The following is a 21,582-nucleotide window of genomic DNA, read 5'->3' as shown; positions in this document are numbered from 1 at the left end:
TGACAGTTGGCTCCTTCTCTGGGAAAGCCTGACTCTGTCCCTTCCAGACTCTTCGATAAATGACCATCCATGACCCCTTTCTGTTTCTCCGACTCTTTCAGTCAAGATTTGTAAATGTTATTATGCAGTACTACGGGAGAGTAACGCCTATAAATGCATGTGCAGTGTGGCAAAGAGCTTCTCTAAGGGAATCTGAACGCTAATTGTTCATCAGAGCACTTAGCCACCCAGAGCTGTTGAAAGAAAAGAACCTTGCACACAGTCAGACTCAATGAGTGTTAGCTTTCTTCCTTCCTTACTGCTCCCGGCTGGTGTATTTTTAAAGTGCAGTTATAATAATCACATGCTATTCCACCAAATCTTAGGAGAGACCCTTCTTTTGCAGGTAAGGACTATGTGTGATCTGAGCCTAGGACTCCATGATCTTCTGCTCCAAGATAGAGCTCAGTCAGAGTAGGGATTAAACTCATCCAGCTTCTCCCCCAAGAAATGCACAGTGAGCTTTCCTTTTCAACAGAATCTGCTTTAGAAATTACTGTGGTTTTCAACAAGTTCCCTAAAGCCTTCTAGTCCTACTTGGCCAAATGCCAAAGCAGACATAAACAGATACAGGGTGATGTTTGAAGATATTTCGCTTATGCTTTTGCAGATACGTTCGTAAATATATCATCTTATTAGATGGAGAGGTGGGGGGATTTTCTTATTTTATATAGAAGTAACTGAAGTTCAGGGAGGTTAAATGACTTGCCTAAGGTCACAGGGTTGGCTGGTCAGAAAGCAAGGATTAGGACTCTGGTTTCCTATGGTGCCTGGGTGACTCAGTCGGTTAAGCAACTGACTCTTGATTCCAGCTCAGGTCATGATCTCAGGGTTGTGAGATGGAGCCCCTCATTGGGCTCCGCACTCAGTGCAGAGTCTGCTTGAGATTCTCTCTCTCCTTCTCCCTCTGCCCCTCCCCCCACCCCACTCACACTCTTGTGCTCTCTCTCTAAAAAAAAAAATAATAATATAAAATATCTTTTAAAAAAAAAAGGAACTCTGGTTTCCTGAGTGCAGTGTGACAGTTCATGTCTCTACATGTCATTTCATTTCAACTTGAAAGGCATGTAAGTCCTCAATCCATTACTCTTTATTTTTATGCCCTGTACCAGCAATACTCGCCATTATCAGCCCCACTCATGCCCAACTTTTGAGTGAACCTGCCTTGCCCAAATCCCTTATTTGAGGGCTTGGTTGTGTTCTGAACACATTTGATCCTGTCCTCATTCTCTCAGATTGGACCAAGAATAGCCAAGCCATAGGCTGTGTTGTAGGAGATAGACAGAGAGAGGTGGCCCAATCAGACTTTTTTTTTTTTTTTTTTTAGGAATCTGATGAACCACAGTGAAGAGCTATCCGTGCTGTGGATGCTGAGATGAAAAGTCTTCTTTAAAAAGGACTTTGAGTGGCCACTTATGGGTTCTGTAAAGTTCAATGGGAGCCAAATGAGTAGATAAGCAGAGGAAACTGTCAGACAATAGAGGAGAAGGAAGCAGATTTAGAGAAAAGGAAGTACAAGAAGGAGAGAGAATTCAGTCCTAGCTCTCATCGGACTTGGCTGTATCTGCATTTTCTCTTCCTGCACTCCCCTCCCATGGCCTCACTGTAAAACCTGTTTGCTTGGGCTAGCTTAAGTGGGACTCGCTTCTTGAGACCAACAACCTTAACCCAAAGAGTCCTAATATGTTAGACGTACAGAAGTAACCTGGAAAAATGGCTGTTTAGAGATAATCCAGGTACACCAGCTGGATTGCTAAAGCTATAAACTTTCTCTTTGTTCTTATCCCCTATTATAAGCCTTGGAGCTTATTATTATGATTATTTTTAAAGATTTATTTGAGAGAGAGAGAGTGGGGGTGGGGAAGGGACAGTGGGAGAGGCGGGGAGAGGGAGAAAGAGGGAGAAAGAGAGAAAGCGAGAGAAGCAGACTCCCCACTGAGCGGGGAGCCAGATGCACTTGGGGCTCGATCCCACGACCCTGAGATCATGACCTGAGCTGAAATCAAGAGTCGGACACTCAACTAACTGAGCCACCCAGGTGCCCCAGAACTTATTATTTTTTTTTAAAGATTCATTTATTTGAGAGAGAGAGAGAGCATGCAGGGAGGAGCAGAGGGAGAGAGAATCCCAAGCAGATTCCGCACTGAACACGGAGCCACAGAGCCAACACGGGGCTGATCTCACAACCCTGAGATCATGACCTGAGCCAAAACCAAGAGTCAGACGCTTGACCCATTGAGCCACTGAGGCACCCCAAGCCTTGCAGCTTATTTATGCCCAAGTATGCTGGAAGGACCAAAATCATGATCTTCTGAAGGACTACCTTCCTTACAAAGCAGGAAATCTGCAATACTAGGTCGGTCCAGTCCTGGCTGACCTTACCTGATGATGCTCCAGCTGCATCTTGTTCTGTTTGATGATATTTTCTTTTTCCAGCAGCTCTTTCTGTTGCCTCTCAAACTCCTCCTTCCCCTATTATTTTTCAACATAAAGAAAACATTACATCACCCCTGTGATTCACTTGTGCTAACACTTTCACTGACAAATGTGTAAATACCCTTTAGTTTTCCATTGCTTTGGCCCTCTTAGGCCCTCTTAGGCCCTATGAATGCCAGATGGGGATGGTGTGCCCCCCTGCCAGACATCCAGAGTTCCCGTGTAGGGCAGGGCTGAAAACTAAAATCCGTTTCCACGTGGAGTGCCACGATCTCCGTTCCACTTTACCGTTTTGGGAGATCCATGCTCCCCTCCAAACCTCCCCATGCAGTCCTAGTTCTCAGGGTTCTTCTCTAACAGAGTAAAGGCAAACCCATAAACCTAATGCAGGTCTAAATGGGGCCCGCTCTGCACTCCTGGTCTCTGAATCATGTACAACTCTACCCCAAATTAGTATTTCCTAATATGCAGAGCCAGACAACCCGCTAGGGGAATGGGGAATGCCCCTATCTACTCTCTCCTGCACCTTTCCTTAGCAGTGGGGGGTGGGGGTAGGGAGACAGGGCTCAGCGCTCTCCCTTCCCCAGTCTCCCATATGCTCAGGAACTGTAGTTAGTTCAACAGTTCTCAGGATGATCGATCCCTCTCAGTCAAATGAAAGGAATGGCCGAAGAAGATAGCACACCAAATTCTAAATAACGGATCTTGGTCAAATGTTTGAATTCCCCAAAGTGAAAGGGATCCCAGGTCAACAGGGTGGAATTTCCACTTGTAGGAGGCAGACTGTGCCTGCCCAAATTCCCGTGTGCTGGTGCCATTCTAGGTCAGCTGACAAATGCGCAGTGTTCCTCAAGGTCAGCCTGAGGTGGGGTGAAGGTTTTCTGTAAGTGATTAACCACATGAATACGCACATTATAGAGCCGAAGGGGCCTGAGAATTTCTCTAATCTAGAGTTTTCATTTTTTTTTCCTTAAGAGTGCCTCCCTCCTTTTTCAAATATGCAGAACTCTATCATAAAATGCAAACAGAGGTGGGGCTGGTGTGATAATCTGTGGGCCCACGTTCCTACTTGAGGGTCCCTTCCGGCTTGCCCGAGGAGTATCAATGAATCACTCCAACCCCACGCTCCATTCACTTTGCAAATGAAGAAATGACGGCCTAGGAAGGTTCAATACATCCATCACACAGTTAGTGTTAGGGGAAGGTCTAGAACCGAGGACTCAGCACTCTCAGGACAGCATCCTTCCTACTGTACAATGTCACCCCCCCACGTGAACTGTGAATTCTGCTCGCGAACCATTAACCATGCTCTCGCCGCTGGCAGTCCAGCCTAACAGCCGCTGCGCATCACTCCCGGGCTCCCTGAATGTGAACATCGGCGCTTATGAGCCTGGTTTCCTTACCTGCAGGTGGACGTAGTCATAATCATCCATCCAGCTCCTTTCAGAGCCATCGCTGCTGCTACAGTCAGGAGGCTGGTCCTTGCCCAGGCTTGGCGGCAGTGGCTTGCTGAGGGCTGGGGCCTTGTGGTCCCCAGGATGCAGCAGCTGCATCTGGGACGCAGCGTGTGGGTACTCCGTGGAGTTCATGATGTTCTCAGGCCCACTCTTCACGTGCGAGCTGCCAGGGCCCGGTCTGAAGAGGGCGTCTGCGCTGGTGTTGATGGTTGTGGTGAGCTGCTTGGCATCATCGGGCACTGTCTTTGCCACCATCACGAACCGGTCCAGGTCATCACACTTGCTTTGGGGCTTGTTGACGGCCAGAATATTCAGGGACCAGCTGCACTCGTTTAAGTCGTGGCTGGTCTGGCTCAGAATCTGGTGGGAGTCTTCCACTCTTTGGAGCTCCCGCTTCATTTTGTTGTGGAGGAGGGGCTCGGGGAGGCAGGAGGCGTTCGCTACAGCCCCCTTGGCAAAATGGAGGTAGTCCCTCACGAACAGCTCCACCTTGTCCACGGAGGAGCGGATCTCGTTGATGTGTCGTTCCATGTATCCGTAACACCGCCAGTCCGTGGTCACCAGCGCCATGAGGCTGGAGACGCCCACCTCCAGGGTCTGCTGGAGTCGGTGGAGTCTCTCGATGGCTGTGTCCGGATCCAGCAGGAGCCTTTTGTCCTGAGACGGGGAGGCCGACAAGGAAGATTCCTTGGAGGTGGTGGAAGAAGTGGACATGTTGCTCCTGGTGCTGCCCGTGCTGGAGAAAGATAACCGGTTGATACCATCGACCACGTCCTGAGAGCCTTTGGCATCTGGGGTGTTGTGCAGGGGGACGTCGTAAACACCGTCTCTTTCTTCGGGATTTGCTTTCTCACTGGTTTCCGCCGGCGGCTCCAGAAACTGAACCCCTCGGGGGATGTCGTACGCATCGTTCTGGGGGCCCAGGGACTGTCCCAGCTGTGAGGGAGGGTGGTTCAGCAAGACGCTCTGGTGTCTCCGTGTCGCCAGGTCAGCGGCTCCCGGAGCATCACAGTTATATTTTTTGTGAAGGTCCTTCCCCATCGGCTTGATGCTGGTTGGGGGGATGTCATACACGCCCTCGGGTCTGACGTCCGGCCTTCCAGCTTGTCTCACTGGAGGGGGGAAATCATACTCTTTTTCCCTAAGCCCTGCCTCATCCCGGCAAGCAGAGGGTGGAATGGCATATACCTGAAAAATAAGTAGAAAAGGGGCTACTATGTGTTTGGCTGGCTCATGCGCACATGCAGAAACTGAGAAGGACCTTAAAGCGAGGCTAGAATTCTCACCACTCATCATTGGCTCCTGGCTTTTTACCTTCCCCCCGCTTCTGGCCGGTGTTTCCCAAGGCTCTGCTCTGCTCTGTTCTCACTTCCCTCATCTTGGACAGGAGCATCCTTCCCATGGCCTCAGTGCTGCTTGTGTGTGGACCCCTCCTGGCTGAGTTGCCCTCCCGGGGTCCCAGTCCTGCGTTTCTGACCACCTCCTGGGTCTCCTTCCTCGGCTGATCCAGGTGGGGAGGCAGACTACGCATTCCCACACAGGAGGAGACGAGGCTTCGGAAGAGCTGAGGTCTCTCCCTGGATCTGTCAGCTGTGAGATGCTGAATACGTTGCTTCAATGTTCTGACACACAGTTCCCTTCTCTGGACAATAAGGGTAGCTGTACTTCCTGTGCGGGCCGTACCCCGGTGGACGAGAGAGTGCATCAAACACAGCGACCCCTGTCTACAGACTGAGGACGCTGTAACACTTCCCAGAGATAGGAGGTATGTTCATTGCTTGCCAAACTGAATTATTTTACCTTCCTACTGGTTCTCCTTCTCGACTACCTCATTTTTAGTAGAATCCTCTAAATGTGGAATCCTTAGACTTACCTTTGAGATTTTTTTCCTTTCGTTTTTAAAGTAATCTCTATGCCTGATGTGGGGCTCGAAACTCACGACCCCGAGATCGCGAGTTGAATGCTCCCCGACTGAGCCAGCCAGGCACCCCTGGAATCCTTAGACTTATCATTAGCCGTTGTCTTTCCTTCCTCCCATTCACTCTCTCATAAAGACTAGTTTTCCGCCTTTGGTTTGCCCTTCTTGTTTTACCCCAGTAAACACACAAATACACACACAGACACACGCACACGCACCCCTTTTTTGCGGCTCTGTGGTAGCTCACTTACCCCTTTAGTAGGAGGGATGTCATAGACGCCCTGAGGTTTTATCTCTCCCACGGGAACTGAAAACACAGGGCCTTTCACTGATGATGCAGGGATATCGTACACCTGAAGACGAACACTTGCGTTACCCAGAACGGAAATGGCATATACTTGTCATTTCTGACACTACTAAGCCTTTCACTGTGGATTTATCTGCTCTTTGCTGTATGTCATAGGGGTTGGTAGAGTTTTTCTTTTTAGATTTCATATTCTTTGACTTTGATTGAATATAAAAATGACCTTCCATGAAATACCTACACCGTTTGGACTTTGTTTATTTTTAAAGATTTTATTTATTTGTTTGAGGCAGAGAGAGTGAGTGATGGAGAGAGCATGGGGGGGGGCAGAGGGAGAGGGAGAAGCAGACTCCCTGCTGAGCAGGGAGCCGGACAGACAACGTGGGGCTCCATCCCAGGACCCTGGGTTCATGACCTGAGCCGAAACCAGTCGCTTCACTGTTGAGCCACCCAGGCGCCCCACTGTCTGTTTTTTAAACTGTAGTTTAAATTTTACATTTCCTGAACGAAAATGATAAGCGACAAAAGCTTTGTCAGATAAAGGACTAGGATTTCCTGATTAAGCAAATCCAGAAAACATAATTTAAATAGCATTGTTGAAAATGGCTTCTGGATAGATAGCTTCAAGTGAAACGTGCATAATTGGTGAACTTCCCTTGGCTCTTTAGCCCTGAAGGAATGTCACCCTGAAGCCCTCCCCTCCCCCCCGGCTGGGCTGGTACATACCCCTTGAGTGGCATGGGAAGGAGGGATGTCATAGATGTCCTTTTGGTATCTGGACGGGTACTCGTACACGTAGCCCTGGCCTGTCCTCACGGGGGTTATCACCTGTGGGCAGGAAGACATAGACGTGTTAAAGTCCAAGCCCCAGTCCTGAGTGACTCTCTTAGCCTCCTAACCCGGCACTTCTCCATCACCTTTCCCCCATAAAAAGAAAGAAAGAGAAACAAGGAAGGGAAGAGAGAAAAGGAAGGAGACAAGGAGACATCAGGTCAGAACACTTTTAAATCCTCTCTTGAATCCCAATAAAGAACAAATCCCTGAAATAGCTCCACCCCTCTTCCTCCCGATGACAAAACCATCTCAAAGTTGGTCCAAGTCTCAATTCCCAGGATGCACCTTAAGGGAGAACCATTTTTAAATTATGAAATTTTAAATTATGATCTTAGATCACCCCTTTGAAGCAGCAAAACCACAGCATAATGAAAAAAAACCCACATTTTTTTTTAAAGGCTCTGAAACTATTTGTAAAGCGAATAATGCAAATAGAGAGTTGAGCTACTTAAAATTCCTCTCATGCCTTCCCCAGGACGCCTCTTCATGTGACATTATTATTATTATAACTAAAATTCCATAGGTCACTAGAATACTTTTATGAAGCCAACAGCTCAAGCAGTGCCGGCTCTCAGAAGCCTCCAGGAGCTTTCAATCTAACCCTTGAAACAAATGACAGACCGAGTTGGGAACCACCCGGAACAGAGTTCAGGTCTCTTATCATTTTCTTGTTTCCACCGGGGAAGCAGACTTCCCAGACAGTACCTACGTCCAAGGGATGTGGGAAGTCAAACACACCGTCACAACTCTGGCATCTGGAACCAATGCCAATGAAAGGAACCTCACCCAGCAGGCTCGGATTTTCCCATCTACCATCCTTCACTGTGTCCCTAAGCACGGGCAGAGAAATTACTTGAACTGAAACTCATTTGGAAGCATATTTAATCCTCCAAGGGCTTCTAAATGACCAGGGTCTCGTGTCTGCCTAACCCCTGCCTCCCAAATGACTAATAGCAAACCCCCCTTAGTATTGCCCATGTTTTTTTGTTGTTGTTTGTTTGGTTTGTTTTTTTTTTTTTTTGGAGAAAGGGCATTGTAAATTAGGAAGAGTTGGCTCTTCCTTAAGAAACCGTCATCCTTTATCCTTTCCCTAATGTGAAAATTCTGGCGTCAGGCTGCCTACAAAACTATGTGAAAAATGCTCGTGTTCAGCTTATGTTGAGGTGGGTGGAACTCCGCCAAAAGCACCAATGCCCTTCTCCCCGGGAAGCTCTGAAACGCTGAAATCCCTGATGCCTGCAGCTCGTTACTTCTTGCAATGGAGGTAAAGGAGATTAGTATTGCGGTCACCATCCCATCAAATCTCTCCACTGCCTTGGGTTTAAAAAAAGGAATCTATGGCTTTCAAGTTTGTTGGCATGGAGCATACAGAACCATTTACAGAGTGGACACTGTATTGTGCCTAGCAAATCTTCCTTTTAAAAGCAGCGTGCCCTTTGCTCAAGAAAAACGCACTGTGTTCCTAGTGCCCTTATATGATTTTTTTTTTCACTCACTATTGTCCAGGAGAGAAGTGAAGTATCTTCTCTGACTGTATCTCATCAGCTCCTCTATTTATAGCTCTCTATTTTGGCTTTATAATAGAACCTGTGTACAACACAGCTTTTGTTCAGTCTGAAAGTTTCTAAGAGTGGATTCTGTCCAAGGCTGCCAAGTTAGTAATAATGCTAATGGAAAACCAAGGCTGGTTATGCTGAAGGCCAGCTGAGTGGTTCCATCTTTAGTTTAAAGATGGGGAAGGGGTGGGGGGCTGGGAGATAGAGGGGGTGGTGCCGGTATCTGAAAATAGTCCTTGGTGAGATGTAAACACATGGCAAGACCTCAGAAAGGCGGGGTCCTAGACAAAGCTTTTCCTTGCCTTTGTGGATCTTCCCTGGCAGGGAGCATTAGAGCTTCCCGGTATTTAACTTCTCACTTCCTGACAAATGTCACAAAACCTCAACTTGCTCTCTCTTTCTCATTTGGAGGATGCCTGTGGTCATCTGGTTTTTAAAAACTTTGCATTCCAAGCCAGTCATTTTCCTTGTTTATGCATTAAAAGAAACAGATGGTGAAAACCACAAGGGGGGAAGAAACCAACAAAATAGAATCTCCCCCGATTCGATTCCAGCATTCCCGATGGTACCGTCTAATTCACGCTGGTCCACAAATAGCATTTAAAAGGGACCGGCGTTTTGCATCTGGTCAGACACAGCCAGGGTAGACAGAGACCCACTCTGTAACGTCTGAGGGAACGAGGAGCTGGAAGTGTTCTCCTTTTGGACATTCTCCTCCTCGACCCGTTGCTTGGGTGACTTTCATGCCAATTGTGTGTTCTCTCCTCGAGGAAAGTGCTGACTGTTCTGTACCTTACAAAGTATCCAGTTCTGTGGTCATAAGACCTTTTCTTCCTGCTTGACCCAGTACACAAAAACCTTTCTACTGTCCCAGAATTACTGAACCTCAGCCTACGAGGAACAACAAGGTTGAGCTAAGGGAATATAAATTTCAGAAGCCTTCTCTCCTGGGTGTTTGCAGGGCAAGGCGTTGATGGCATTGCTACACAAAAGGCATTTCAAACCTAATTTTCTCAATGACACGAAGTCAGGTTTTTCATTTCCTTTTTTTCCTCCGTTGGTTTTTCTTTTGTGCTCTCCTTTTATTCTGTGTATTTATTTATAGTTACAAGGGCTTAGCCTTAGGAACTACCAAACTGACCTCTTAGTTCATTAGAGTTGATGCAAACGGGGCTAGAAACGGGGATTCCTGGGGCTCTCGGACCAAGGGCTACTGCAGCCCCTTTCCTGATGACCCTGACAGAGGATTTGCATTTTCCGAATATGGATGATCGGCCCCATGAGGAATCTGACTGGTCCTCAGATGTTAGTATACTATTCTTCTTAACTAATTGAAGAGTCTGAAGGTGGACACTTGGAGAAGAGAGGAGAGGAAGGGCAGATGTAGACATTTAGGAAAGGAATAGTACATTTAATAAATGTCCCAGGCAGGGTGGCATCCAAAGTCCAGAGAGTGGGGTTATTGCTCTGATTATGTGCTTGCCTAAAAACAAGCAAACACACATAGGGCCGCCGACCCCACACTCTGACGTGTTTGAGTCACACCATTTTCAGCATCAGAGCCCAGCCACCAAGAGCTGCTTTTAGAGATGATTTAAATACCTCCAGTGTCTCATAATTTTGAGAGCCGCGCATGCTGAAATTTTACAGAAGAGGAGCTCGTGTTTAGGGTGGCAGTGGGGGGCCAGGGGAGCCCGGCAAACAGCATGTATGAGTCAGTGAGCTGGAAGAGAGGCCCGTGGGCCAGGCCACTCACCCCTCCCCAGCCCTTGGCCTGGGCTTGCACCTGTAGCCCAGCAAGGGCCTGACGCTTAGATGCCTGTGGGGCCCAGCAGAGGAGATGCAGGGAGAACGAGCTGGGATTTTGTGCTGGGAAGACAGAACTCATAACCTCCTGAAGGAAAGCAGCCACTCCTCAGCTCCAGCCAGCTGCCGTCCTGAGAAAATGGGCCCCGTGTTGCTAAGTCTCTCAAATTTTCAGGAGAAGCCAGAAATCTGGATTTTTTAATGTGAAATCTGATTTCCAGAATCGGCTCAAATATTTCAAACAGCATCCTGGCCAAACCAAACATGTCTCTGGCCCTAAGGGGGCCCATCTTGTGTTCATCTATGTACTTCTCCCCTCCTCCCTCAATACCTTGAAAATCTCTGAGGGCAGCGCCCAAAAAGCTCTTTAGCAATTCCATTCCTTGGCAAGACGGAGGAACTCCACCATTTTATACCGATGTCCTGTGCGCCCCACCTCTGTGCCTTCACTTGTGCTGTGTCTTTGTCCAAGATACTCTTCTTCCCGTCCTCATAATTCACATTTTATTCAACTTTCAAGGCCAGGCTGAGTGTCTCTCTCCCATGGGGCCTTTCCAGACAGATAGAATATGTTTCTCCTTGGAACGCCCCAAGCACGTTATGCATACATCTCTAAGGGAACTTATCACTTGTGGTCCGTTTCAGTGCCTCCCATGTCTACTCTAGGCATGGTGGAGATAGAGCCCGTTTCTCCTCCATTTGTAGATACAAAGCAGGGCCTAGCACAGTGCCTTGACTGTAGTAGGCTTGGATAAATGCATTGACTGGGTATATTAATGAGCTAAAGGAAGACTCGAGGCTTTTCTCAAGCAAGATGGTGTGGAACTGGACAGGACAGGAAACAGGGTCCGCCTGTGTAGGATGAGGTTGGTTTCCAGGTGAGTCAGCTCTTGGATGAGTGGGACCCATGGGAGAAGGGGCAGAACGGGCTCTTCTCAGCCACGCATGGGAAGGTCGGGCAAGTGAGGAAGCCAACAAAGCAGAGTGAATTTTAGATAAAATCAAGACATCAGAAACCACGGAAGCATGTTCACCTGCACCACTGTTTGGTGCAAACCACCATGGAGGCCAAGACGGGCTGCTAGATGGTTTCCTTTTCCCCAGTCTAGAGGCTGCGTGTGACATGAGCATCTGTGTTTTTTTCAGCCCCAAGCTAGAAACATATGGGGGAGTTTTGCAAAAAGAAAGCAAAACAAACTCTGCAGTTTACGTTAATATCAGAAGGAAAACACAATGGAAAGGAACGGGAGTTGTGTATCACAGGCCATGGCCACACTTGGTCTTTAACTCATGGAAAGGATTCGGTCTGATGAGGGGAGTGATTGAGAACATAAGCCGGACTCAGGCAGAGCCGACTCTACCACATGGGAGAATGTGACCAAGGCATCTGTCCATTCTAAGCCCGTTTCCTCATGAGTAGAATGAGGCTATTAGTGTATTAAATGAGATCAAGCACATAAAGTAGCCGGCATCGGGTAAACCCCTTAAGCCTTAGTTATTTCTATTACAATCCTCTTATAATTGCTGCGTTATATGCTTTTTACTTTTCGACTTAAGTTGTGGACCTGGTAATTCAGATCAACCATCCTACTGAAGACAGCTTTTAGAAAATGAGGAAAAGATATTAAAAATCTTCTTCACAGGGGCTCCTGGGTGGCACAGCAGTTAAGCGTCTGCCTTCGGCTCAGGGCGTGATCCCGGCGTTATGGGATTGAGCCCCGCATCAGGCTCCTCTGCTATGAGCCTGCTTCTTCCTCTCCCACTCCCCCTGCTTGTGTTCCCTCTCTTGCTGGCTGTCTCTATCTCTGTTGAATAAATAAATAAAATCTTTAAAAAAAAATCTTCTTCACAGCATTAAAGCATTAAAAGATAGTAAAGAATGATCAGGTCCAAATTTGGGAGCAGAGAAAGAATTCACAGAGGTCAGCCCACACTTCAACACTGCTTTTTTCCTGGGGGACATTTGTTGATGTGAGACAGGTGTCCGAGAGGCCACACTGTGTGTTTTTGCAACGTCTTTGGGTGCGGGGGAATATTGGACTCTAGGGCTCCCCATGGTTGTGACCCTCATAACCACCCCCCCCCTTTGGGCTGGGATCCTAAGGGCTGCATGTAAAAGTGAGAAGCTGCTGGAAGGCAAGCCACCCTTGCATGGCTGAAACCAGGTTTTCACTCATCAGGGTCAGAAAGAACATCTCAAAACCTGAAATTAGATTTATGTGTGGCTGGGAGGCTGGCACAAGCAAATAAAATCCTCTCTGGAAATAGAGAACATCTTTATGGGCCTTAAATTATTTCTTACAAATATTTAAAAATACAATGTCCACCCTACAAAGATACCCAGGAATACAGGAGACAAGACAGCAGAAAAAGACAACAGCCAATTTTTGCTCTCTTCCCAATATGTGGAGGATGTGGTCTGTGTCTTAGTGACCACAGATCTCGAGGCTGTTTGCTTTCAAAATGTTTTGTGATTAAACCATGGGGGCAAACAAAATTTAATCATGAGATATGAGTCAAATAGAAAGAAATTAATCTTTACCAGTGCATACAGTGTTCCCAGTGAGGTCTATGAGGTGATGGGAATTTCACATCAAAGCAGTAAATGACAAGAGACTTTGGTTCTCGATGGCCATCAGTAGATTTACTTGGGTTACTATTTTACTCTGGTCTTATCAGTATTGCCATTGTCACAGTTATCACTGTAACAGCCCAAGACACTCCAGTGGAAAACCCCAGGAGAAAAACGTGCTTTATGAGGCATAGAAATAAACCTATTTACCCAAGAGAAAGATGGCAATGTCCCAAACCCAGGACTCTTGATTGGATTTCTCTTCAGACAAGGCCTTTTCAGTGGAAGATCACAAGCTGGGTTTGTCAAGAGGATCTCCATACCCAACTGGAATGTCTAGAAACAACATACTTTCAAGACAACTCCTGCTTACATAGTATGCCTGGGGCCAAGGTCTCAGCAAGTCTCCGTGGGCATCCACTTCACCTCCTCAGAGCAGAGCTCGCTGGCGGGTGCCTGGGAGTGGGGCCTAGCTGCTGTGAAGGCCCTGAGATTAGGAAGCCTTCTCAGCTGGCATGCCTCCGTTCAGTGGCACGCTGTGGGAAGTGGGAGCGGAGCCAGCTGTGCCAATCATGCAGGCAGACCCTCCCCGCCCCTCGAATCCTATGAAAGCCAATTAATAGGGTCTCAGGTCCCGCCATGTTCTGCCATCCTTCCTTCTGACATCAGCCCTACCACTTGCTACTTGTGGCAACTTCTCATCTCTCTCCTCCAGCACCCACGCCTGTTTTGGTTCCTTCCCTCCTGCCATGCTACCAGCAACGTAAAGAAGAACAAAAAACAGTAAAAAGGAAGCAGAAAAATCCTACTGTTTGACAGAAAGAACTGGGTGGAATGGATAAGAGGCAGAGATGGGGTGGGGAGGGGGGAGCAGAGGTCAACTGTTCCAGGGTATGCTTATCCTTATTATTGCTCATACTTCTACATTTGGTAGATGCCTGCTTCAATGATTACAAAAATCATAAAAATAGAATTTTTAATCATTTTAACAGAATTTTTAAAAATAAGAAGAAATCCCACTTGGAAGGGTAGGGAGGGGCCTTTGTAGCTATTTGGATTTCTGTGCCCCATGATTTAATTCTCTGGGTCTAAGTCTCTACATTGCAAAGCAACATCAGAAACAGCCAGAATGACACAATCCTTTCTTCTGATATCCAGATAATGCCTCGATAAATGACCACCGGAGTTTACCCCTCAATCTAGCAGAGCAGGAACGTGCGTACCGGGCTCCTGGCGTTCCGCCCCAGGGCCTCGTCAAGGCCTAGGCAGCCCAGGTAATGAGTAATTGATGAGAAGTTAAAAAGTGCCACTGTGCCGTAATAATTACAGTACAGATTTATAACTCCGCCATTAACAGTACCTAAGATTGTCTGAATTCAAAAGTAGGCCTCACTGATTAGCAGTCGGCCATTTGCATTTTTCTTGGCATCTGCAGAAAGTAAAATTAGATTGCTTCCTGTCCATCTCTAATCTCCCCTAACCCCCTGTTTTATTTATACTATCTCTGGATTTCATGCATTAACAAGAGTATTTAGATTTCTCAAACCGCCCACTGGAAAGGACTTATTTCACATAAATGCCCTTAAAAAGCATTCACAGAGCTACCACGGTATTTATTAGATCTTATAATAACCTCTTTGTCTTAAAGCCCATGAACTATGTGACCCTTTCCCTTTAAAGAAAACCCTTAGGGAGAGAAACATCACTATTATCACTGCCTCCCCGTTAGAACTTGGATCCAGTTTTCAGAAATGGCAAAGTTATAGAGGTTTTTCTGTTTAAAATCCAAGATTACTAGTTTCTTTTCTATGACCAGAGGAAAAGCCACATGTTGCCTCCGCTGGATTTATTAATTCTCTATAAATTCTCTCTGCCCAGCTTGGGTGTAGCAGTGAGCTCATTTATTATTCGCATAGCAACAATATAATGAAAACCGAATCTGGCCCGAAAAATACACCCTCGTGGGCCAAGTGCGTGGCTTATCCTTCCTAATGCTTCTCTTGAGCTCATCGAGGTTTCTCCTCCTCTGTTGTTGGGCGGTGATTTACTTTCCTTCAAAGACATTCTGCTGTCTGGTTTTTAGGCTAGAATTCAGCCTTTTGCTTGCCACATCTCAGTCGTGGCCAGTCTCTCTCTCTCTCTTTTTTTTTTTCCGAAGGAGGAAAAAGTCAGAACCGAAGCCTCAGAAGTGGAACGGGGTCACTTTCATTCGACACAGCATTCGGGAGGGAGGCAAACCACTCCATGGAAACAGTGCCCCGATTGTCAGGCCTCTAGCACGCCTCCCCTGCTGCTTTCAGGAAGCTCTTTGTGCGGCAAGTGCTAAAGCAATATTTAGCTATGGAGTGACCAAGCGCCAAAGAGCAGCTCGAAGGCTTTAACGTGAAAGAGCATGGCGGGGAATGATGTCTGGGCTCCCACAGCGGTGGAGGTCTTTCTCCGGACAGAGCTGAATGTGCCCCGTGACGGAGCTGGGTACAGCGAAGTCACTTTTTATATCCCGTGGGCCGAAATGATCCTGGAGAATCATAAAAGGCACCAGCACTTTGGTTCTTTGGATGTCCAAATGAATTCAACAGGACACCAAGCACAACGTCTAGATTTTGAAACGGAGTTTAGAGAGATGCCCGCAAGCTGCCTGAAAGGGGATGTGATGATGGAAAGGGAGCAAGGCATCCCCATTTCTGTACCCAGATGCCTGCAGCGCTCGGCTCCTCCCACGCCGGAGACCCCCCGGCTTCACTGGGGGGACAGGACGCAGTGGCTGATGGGACAGACCCATCACGTGGCAGAACGTGGAGCTGCGGCAGGGCTGTTGGCGTCGAGAGACACGTGACCTGCCAAGGGCCTCTGCCATATCCGAGAGGATTGGAGGAAAATGGACCGAAAAGTAACAAGTTCTAGGAGGAAACACACTCTTAGCTTTTGGTACCAAAGCAGGGAAGAGAGTTCTGCAGAAGCCACTCCCTGGAAACTGTTGTCACGTACAGGGATGGGCCTGCGGGAGGTTTGGGTCTCCGTGGCTCAGCATACCCCCCACCCCCTTGTTCCTCCTGCTCCTTGTCTTCTACTGCCACAGCTCCATCCTCTAGAGGCGACTGCGGTTTCTAGATGGGAAGGCAGACGGCATCCCAAAGGACGAGTAAGAAGGTTTGCCAAAACTTACGGGGTCAAGTTGAAAATTTATATCGATGCCTGAGTGTCTTTTTCTTTTTTCTTTAAGAATCTTGAGGTCCAGCAGTTTTACTAAACTTTTCAGGTGACTCTGGGAGAGTAAGGTAAGGATATCTGGATCATAAAATTTTAGCAAAGACCATTAGAGATAATCCAACCCTACTCCCCATTTCACAGTTGAAGGAACCGAAGTTCAGAGAGGTTATTCAGCTGGTTAATGACAGAGAAGTAATAAGAACCTGGTTGGCTGCGTCTGGCGGTCCACCCCTACTTTTCTCAATGTCCGGTTGCTTACATTAGCAAGACAGATTAGAAATTTACTAGAAATTTACTACTTTCCTAGTTTCACAGACAAACTCACTTTCTTGTTGGAGAGGTAAAACTTGAATTCTGGCTATCTTAAATTTTGGGCATGCCCCTTTCCCTGGCAAGCGCATTCTGGGAGATTGAACTAGACAGCAGTCTCTCCTCATCCATGATGGATATGTTCCAAGACCCCCAGGGGATGCCTGAAACCGTGGTTAGTACCGAATCTTATATATATATTATGTTCTTTTCCCTATATATACATACCTATGATAAAGTTTAATTTATCAATTCAACACAAGAGATGAACAACAATAATAAAATAGAACAATTATAATGACATACTATATATGAACGTGGTCTCTTTCAAAATATCTTACTGTACTGTACGCACCCTTCTTATGACGACATAAGACAATAAAATGCCTACGTGATGAGGTGATGTAGGCATTGACTGTATGTCAGAAGGAGGATCATTTGCTTCTGGACCCTGGTTGACCATAGGTCAACTGAAATCATGAGAACAAAACTGTGGATAAGGGGTAACAACCGTGTCTGGTTAAATGAAGTTATCCATCTGGGCCAACTGGAAGTCATTTGAAAAATGGTGCTTCCAATGGTAGCCAACGCAGCAATCGTCTCAGTGATACCACGGTCTTTACATCACCTTCATCATCTGCTCAGGACTTCTGGATCAGCCTGCCATGAAACGGACCACTGCAGCCGGGTGGCGGGAATTTCCACCTTCCTCAGCTCACACTCCGTCAGCATAGAGGCTACTCTCCAGCTCTGGGGTGGGAGCCTTCTGAAATGACTTTAATTCTTTCTGGCCAAGGTGATGCTGTTTAGCACCCAGGATTTTGATGAGCTGGAATTGCTAATGAAATGTCTTAAACATGCCCTCTTATTTTAGGGCTTGGCAACATCAACCATTAGCCAGGATGTAAAAATCATTAGCTTCAGATTCATACAGACATGAGTTCAAATATCAAGGCCACCTCTTACCAGAGGTATGTCCTTCAGCAAGTTAACTCCCCTCTCAGACCTCAGATCCCTCCCCCATAAAGAGAGGAGGGTAAGGAACACCTTATGAAGCTGTTGAGAAGATCAGATGAGATTATGGATGTAAAGTCCCTAACATGGAGTGAGGGCCCGAGGGCACTTTCGGGTTACCCCCTGCTTTCGTCCTACACCTATCCTGAAAAATGAGTAACTTCATAGCGTGCTAAGGGCTACACAGTCAATTGGTGGTAAATTTGAAAATAAATGACTGTTACGAAAAATTACTGGTTTAAGCACACCCTGACTTAAGAAAATCCAAGAAAAATTACTCAAATAAATCAGATGTGATTATAGCATTGGTGAAGATTCTTTGCTTCAAAAATTGACCTACTCTGGAGTCCCCTTGAAGAGAGGATCCCTTGGTACTCTTCAAATGTTCCCGAGTTACACAGAACTTTGAGAGAAGACACACTGTTCTAAGTGAGTCACGCTGTGACTCCGTAGCCAGAAGCAGCATACCTCTCTAGCAGTGTACCTTGACAACTGGGTGTATGGCACTATTTAGAACCAAGTGCACTTCTGATGGGATCTCGTTGTACATTTTCCACAATGTACTCAAATAAGCCTGCTTTTAAAGATGCATTCCACCAGTATGAAGTCTGAGTTTTGTCATCAAAGCAAATAAATAAATGCATTCTTTTTTCTCACTCACAAATACAGCATTATCCACCCAGCCAGACATCACACCACACACAATATCTGACCCATTCACTCTGATAAGCATAGTCACTTAGCATGAAATCATTGAAAAAGGAAGGAAGATTACCTCTGTTTGCTCTGGTGTGGGTTTACAAAAAGTTACTGATGCACTCTTAGAAATACGCACTATCTATGAGCTTTATGACAAATTGCAACTGAGTTAGAAGGCCTTGGCATTGACCAAACAAAAAAGACCTTTGTACATTTTTAGGGAGGTGTTCCAGTTTGCTCATTCCCCTGGCGTGGGTGGCTCAGCTGGGAGGAGAGACTTCTCGTTTTCAAAGTGAGCTCATAAAGTCCTGCCCCAAAGTGCTCAAGGACCTCCAATTCTGTGTAAGATGTAGAATTCATCTTGACTCTTGAGGGTAAAGAATTTAGATGGAAGTTCACTTCTCCACACAGCCCCAAAAGCCATGTATTGAGGGGGAAAAGAATTTAAATTCAGATTATCTTTATAGAGAGTTGCATAATTCTGAAACATGGTCCTACTATATGGAGTTTATAAGTGAAGAAGCCAGAGGTACTCTGTGGCCTGTCAAACTCAGATTCTCCCTGCTGTTTTCAAGGGGTGTTATGTGTGTGTGTGTATAGGAAGAGAACAAAGGAAAGTGAGGTGTAGTCAGGGTTTATCTTCTCGGGCACTTTCATTTCCTCTAAATCTATTTTTACTTGTTGGCAGACAAATCATACTGCTAAGATATAGCAGTTAGCTGGCTGGTAAGTCAGTGTTGCTCCAGGCGACCAGATTTCACAACGCTTCAAATCCCAATAAGGGAAGTCCTCTGTTCCCTAACCAATGGCTTTGGGTGAGGGGGTGTGTGTGTGCGCGCACACATGCGTGTGTGTGTGTGTGTGTGTGTGTGTATGTGTAATTCCTGATGACTCAGTGTCTAAGAAGGTACAAATATTATAGCGAATCTATTTCTGGTTCTTATGTTACCTTTCAGGAACGGGACTGGAAGACCTGGCAAAAATCTTTTAATCATTTCCTGCCAACATTTGGCTGTGTCCCATTTCGGAAGGTAGGACACGGTCTTTGAAGATGATGTCATGGGGTCTGGATAAATCTAAAGTTTTCTGAGTGCCACCCCTGACATAGTACTGGCCAGTACCAGCCCAGCACATCATACCCTTGTAATAGCCATTGCAGTTTTAATGAACCCATGAGCTTCCCTTGAGATTAAGTGAAGAGCCTGACATATTTTGGGGACCAAAGAGGAGGGAGTAAATGGCTGGGATGCAGACAAAAAGCTTCACAGAGGAGATGAACATTGACATATGGGCTTGAAAGTATGAATAAGAGTTTACCGATGGAATGGAGAAGAAAAATCATTCTAGGTAAATCACAGAATATGCAAAGCTCTGCTTCCCAGCAAAAATAGTGCTGTTCTCCTCTTTAGGTGACCTTGGAGGAGTCAACTAATCTTGTCTACTTTGGGCAAAATGCATAAAAGTTACGCTCTCGGCACCTGGGTGGCTCAGTTGGTTAAAGATACAACTCTTGATTTCAGCTCAGGTCATGATCTCAGGTTCATGAGATCGAGCCCCACTTTGGGCTCTGCACTCAGTGGGGAGACTGCTGGAGAGTCTCTCTCTCTCTCCCTCAGCCCCTTCCCCTGCTCGTCCTCTCTCTCTCTCTCGAATAAATAAATAGATCTTTAAAAATAAATAAATAAATAAATAATAGGTAGGCTGTCAGACATGCTGAACTTTACATCAATCATGCTTTGAATGCCCACTTGTGTAGAGATAGTTATGATTACAGAAGAGAGATGGTGGCATTCCCCAACACCTTTCCTAGGGGAAAACTACCATGTAGAATCTGACATACATTGTAAGAGATTGTAATAAGCTGGATGATAAGATTTAAACAGTGCGTGATAATCCGATGGGTGATGAGATCAGAACCACTTTTCAGTTTACTTAAAGGTCAACTCAAATTAGATGCTTCATTTCTTACTTCTGCCTCATTCCTTCATTCATTGGCTGGCACTCATGTGCTGACACTTTGCTGTGAGCGTGGCCTATAGCAGGAAATGCCATACATGGAAATGACATATGTGAACGACAGCCCTGGCCCCTGCCTACCTGAATGGAGCTTATAATTTAGCTCAAAACTGATCTTCAGAAGGATGCAAAACAAACCTGGTTCCATCAGTTACTATACAAGTGACATGTCCAAAAAATAATCAGAGAAACACATATCATTCTCTGTGTGGATCAAGGCACAGAATGGATAAACTCAGGTGGCAGTTTTACTACTCACTGAAGCCGAAAAATGAGGCTATTTTAGACCTTTGTGGCCCTTAGGCTTTTGGACCTTTGGGGGCTCCACTCCCAGCCACAGTCCCTTAGTAAGTAAAATTTTTGCTTTTAAAGAATTGAGAACATTACAATATACATAATTTAGCTTTTCAAATGATTGGACTGTGAGTAACTCAGTTAATTTAAAATTGCCTGTGAGTCCTTGGCAATCACAGGGCATATTTAGAAATCTTTGCAAAGTGAGAAAATTCTAACCTATAAATTGTTTTCAAATGTAATAAAATAGCTCTGAGCTCTCAATGTAGCAGTTAATGAAGGTGACTTATTTTGTTTCCTGCACATTTATCTAAATGTTTATTAATTTATATTTTGCAGTTTTTGTGTTTCGTACTTTGGAGTCAAAATTTTATTTGGGGGGGCTCTCAGACATTCTTGCAGGCCTGGGCATTCTGCCCATAATGCCTTAATGGATAAAACGGCACCGCACCCAAAACCCACAGGGCAAAAGACCAATGAAATTAAGAAAGGTGTCAGTGTATATGGTTTCCAGGTAACTGTAAGAGTTCTTTTCCACTCCGTGCAAACTTCTTGTAGAATCAAAGAGACAGAAAGCCACGCACTCAAAGGGAACGGCCTATGTGTTAGTAGTAAAGTATTTGCATATTTGATGTACAATCAGAAACATAAACAGGGCCGAGGCCATTCAAAACAAACTCTGAGAAAGGAAAGACAAGCAAGGGAGAAGAACTAATTTTTTAAGTCCCCACTGTGCTAAGCCTTGCGCCAGGTCCTTCCTGTGTGTTGTTCTATTGAATTCTCACAAGAACTCTGGGAGGTAGTTGTGTTTGTTCCCATTTTACAGATGGAGACACCAAAGCCCAGGGAAGCTGAGGAACTTGCCGAGGGATTGATAGCTATGAAGGAAGAGAGCCAAGGGTCGGCCTAACCCCAAAGCCTATACTCTTTGCACAATACTCATGTTGTCTTGTTTCATAAAAGGGTGGGGATGACCTGATTATCTTTCTAACCACTGATACAAGTGATGCATGGCACTTATGAGTGCCATGGGATGAGTAGAGGCGTCTTAGGTGGGCAGAGGCTGCAGTTTCCCAAAGAGCAAAGTTGAAGTGAGAGAAGGCAGAACGTTTTTTTTC

General features: G+C 46.1%; 1 protein-coding gene across 4 annotated transcripts in view; it reads right to left on the bottom strand.

Annotated features, from left to right (window-relative positions):
* The window catches only part of NEDD9 (neural precursor cell expressed, developmentally down-regulated 9), a 114,999-nt gene that overhangs the window by 2,693 nt on the left and 90,724 nt on the right, over positions 1 to 21,582 (bottom strand). For all 4 annotated transcript variants that reach the window (XM_034660318.1, XM_034660320.1, XM_034660319.1 and 1 more), the window contains 4 exons: positions 6,881 to 6,982; positions 6,102 to 6,203; positions 3,879 to 5,120; positions 2,422 to 2,511 (listed from right to left, as the gene is read on the bottom strand). In XM_034660318.1, coding sequence (XP_034516209.1) covers positions 2,422 to 2,511; positions 3,879 to 5,120; positions 6,102 to 6,203; positions 6,881 to 6,982 — 1,536 coding nt within the window. The remainder of the gene's footprint in view (positions 1 to 2,421; positions 2,512 to 3,878; positions 5,121 to 6,101; positions 6,204 to 6,880; positions 6,983 to 21,582) is intronic.

Source organism: Ailuropoda melanoleuca, chromosome 5, assembly GCF_002007445.2.
Source record: "Ailuropoda melanoleuca isolate Jingjing chromosome 5, ASM200744v2, whole genome shotgun sequence".
NCBI lineage: Eukaryota > Metazoa > Chordata > Mammalia > Carnivora > Ursidae > Ailuropoda > Ailuropoda melanoleuca.
The sequence above is the reverse complement of the archived record's forward strand: the minus strand, read 5'-3'. Positions and strand labels throughout refer to the sequence as shown.